The sequence below is a fragment of the Apis dorsata genome, unplaced genomic scaffold (assembly GCF_000469605.1).
Source record: "Apis dorsata unplaced genomic scaffold, Apis dorsata 1.3 scaffold_83, whole genome shotgun sequence".
Taxonomy (NCBI): domain Eukaryota; kingdom Metazoa; phylum Arthropoda; class Insecta; order Hymenoptera; family Apidae; genus Apis; species Apis dorsata.
This window is the reverse complement of record NW_006263381.1, coordinates 100,705-103,299: the sequence shown is the minus strand read 5'-3', so window position 1 is coordinate 103,299 and position 2,595 is coordinate 100,705. Positions and strand designations below refer to the sequence as shown.

The following is a 2,595-nucleotide window of genomic DNA, read 5'->3' as shown; positions in this document are numbered from 1 at the left end:
GAGAGAGAGAGAGAGAGAGAGAAATGACCGAATCCCTTTCTCCTTTCTCTTCTATTCTCCTTGCGAATCTTTGTGTGTTTATATGCAAGTATATGGTAAATATGTTTATAAAAGTTTACACGATTACGGTAAAAAAATACATTGTGCTAATATACTTGAATATAATACTTGCAATCACGAGTTTCATTGCACCATCGCCATTAACAGATAGATGACCCTTTGTTTCGGTGATTCAAGCTTCGCTATTTATCGATGATTTCCTTGAATCGGCTTCAGGGAATCAAGAGGCACGAGATTGCTTATGTAATAAATTAGAGAATGTTATGCGAGATGGTGGATCGCATGTGGTGTCGGCTTACACGAAACAGATTCATAACTGACATTAATTTCGCATTAAGATATTTCCCCTCACCGATTCAAAGATTGATCCTTACTCCTTATGGGAATGAGGATCATTTGATTCCTTTCTTCAATTCTTTTGCACTGTATTTATGTCAAGTGGTTGCAACGTTGTTTTTATTAACTCTGTAGAAAATTTTCATTAAGTTTTTTTTAATAATGGATTAATTGTATATAATAAATAACTTTACCTTTTTCATCAATTTTCTTTTTATAAAATAACATTTTAATTTAAATTATAATACGTTTTGTTCCATTTTCGCAATGACTTTTTTTTTTTTTATCTTATAATATACCACGCGATTCAGATATATAAGTGGTATGAAAAGAACCACTTCTCATATGCATCGTCAAAAATGCACATAAGCCAGACGACGAATATGCACGAGGTGCAAGAGAAGTCACTCAATGACGCCGTTGACAGGCCATTTCTGGCCGTGGTTAATGGTGTTTTTATTTCTGTGATACCTTCTTACTCAAAAAGAAAAAATTATCCTTCCTATTTTTTTTTTTTTTTTATTAAAATCAAATTGATTGATTAAAATAATTTTTTTTCATTAATTTTATTCTCAAGTTTAAATATTACATGCTACAAAGTTAAAATAATTCATCTATTTAAATATATTATGGATATCTATTTTATTGTAGATTTTTTAATGTAAACTTATGCTTGAATTAATAAGCATTCATTTATTAATTAATAACGTAAATCCAATAATGGTACATTAATGGTACGTGATCAATGTGTACTTACATTTAATATTATATATAAATTTTTAAATAAATCTGTGATCTAAAGAATTCTGGAGACTGCATTATCTCAAAGCGCCTTCGTATCGAAACGAAAAGAGAAAAAGCAACGGAGAAGATACAAATCGAAAGAAGGGAGAATGAGGTATAGAGAAAGAGAAGGAATATAAGAGGAAGGGGTCCGCTCTAAAATAATAAACTCGATACGATCTGAGGCTAGACAAAGTTGGAACAAACATCCAGCAACACTGTACAGATTAGAAAATGAAAAATTTGATCTTAAAATTTCGATATTAAATTGGATTTAATTATTTATATTAAATTATCTTTGTTGATATTAGATATTACTTACAACTTTCAATATTTCCTTAATGATTTGTAAATTTACACAAAAACTATATATTATTGTTCTACATATACTTATTTCGATATATTTAGTGTTTTAGATGTATTTTTTAAAAAATAGATTAATTTCAAATTTTTGGAACAAGACATTTATATTTGTACGGTAAAATATAATGCTCGAAGCGCCCTCTATAGAATTCGTATCTATCGTACAGTCATTTTAAAAATTTCTTAAACTGTAGTAGTGATATTTTAATTTAAAAAAAAATTTTTTTAAATGATCGAAATAATTCTATAATAAGAATTAATAACATTAAAGAAAGTATTTTTCAAATTTATTTAAATCAATTTATGCATGAATTGATTCTAAAAAAATTTTGTTCTCTCATTTATATAATAAAATGTCGCACATGCGCGTTAAAGTATTATAAAGACGTCAGTACTAACAGGTCAGAAAAGCGGTATTAGACAACCGGCTACTTTGTTCGGAAATACTGCCAGGTCCTTATTTTGTTTATTAATATTACATTATGGAGGAAATATTACTGAAGTTACTTGTAGCCGATAACACATCTATTCAACAGGTATATTTAGAAAAGTGACATTTAATAATAGAAATAAATTTTGTAATATTCAAAACACGTGTTTGCTCTTATTCATAACCATTTAAAAGAAATATGAAGTTAATTTATTTAATCTATATTATATGTTTTAATATAAAATACAGTAACGTATACTTTACTTTGCAATAACTTTTACTTTGCAAACTTTATTTTTTTATTATTTTTAATATTTTAATATGTATGTCATAATCTTTTATTTTATTTTATTTTTTTTATTAATTTTTTTTTATGAAACAAGTATTATGGTATTACAGCTATTATATATCTTTTATAGATTTCTATAATTTTTCTTTTAATAAAAAAACATCTATTTTATTTTTCTTATAAATAGATATAAATAAATTATTTATTAAATAGAAGAATACATTACAGGGAACAGCAGAACTTAGAGAAGCTTTTAAAAAACAAGAAACTATACAAGCATTATGTCAACTTATTATTTCATCAAGCAATTCACAGGTTTTTTTTATTTATTATT

General features: G+C 26.2%; 1 protein-coding gene across 1 annotated transcript in view; it reads left to right on the top strand.

Annotated features, from left to right (window-relative positions):
• The first annotated feature begins 1,917 nt into the window (after positions 1-1,917).
• LOC102672142 (importin-4-like) overlaps positions 1,918-2,595 on the top strand; it is a 5,271-nt gene continuing 4,593 nt past the window's right edge. The window contains exons 1-2 of the mRNA XM_006611092.2: positions 1,918-2,078; positions 2,490-2,576. Coding sequence (XP_006611155.1) covers positions 2,025-2,078; positions 2,490-2,576 — 141 coding nt within the window. The 5' untranslated portion in view covers positions 1,918-2,024. The remainder of the gene's footprint in view (positions 2,079-2,489; positions 2,577-2,595) is intronic.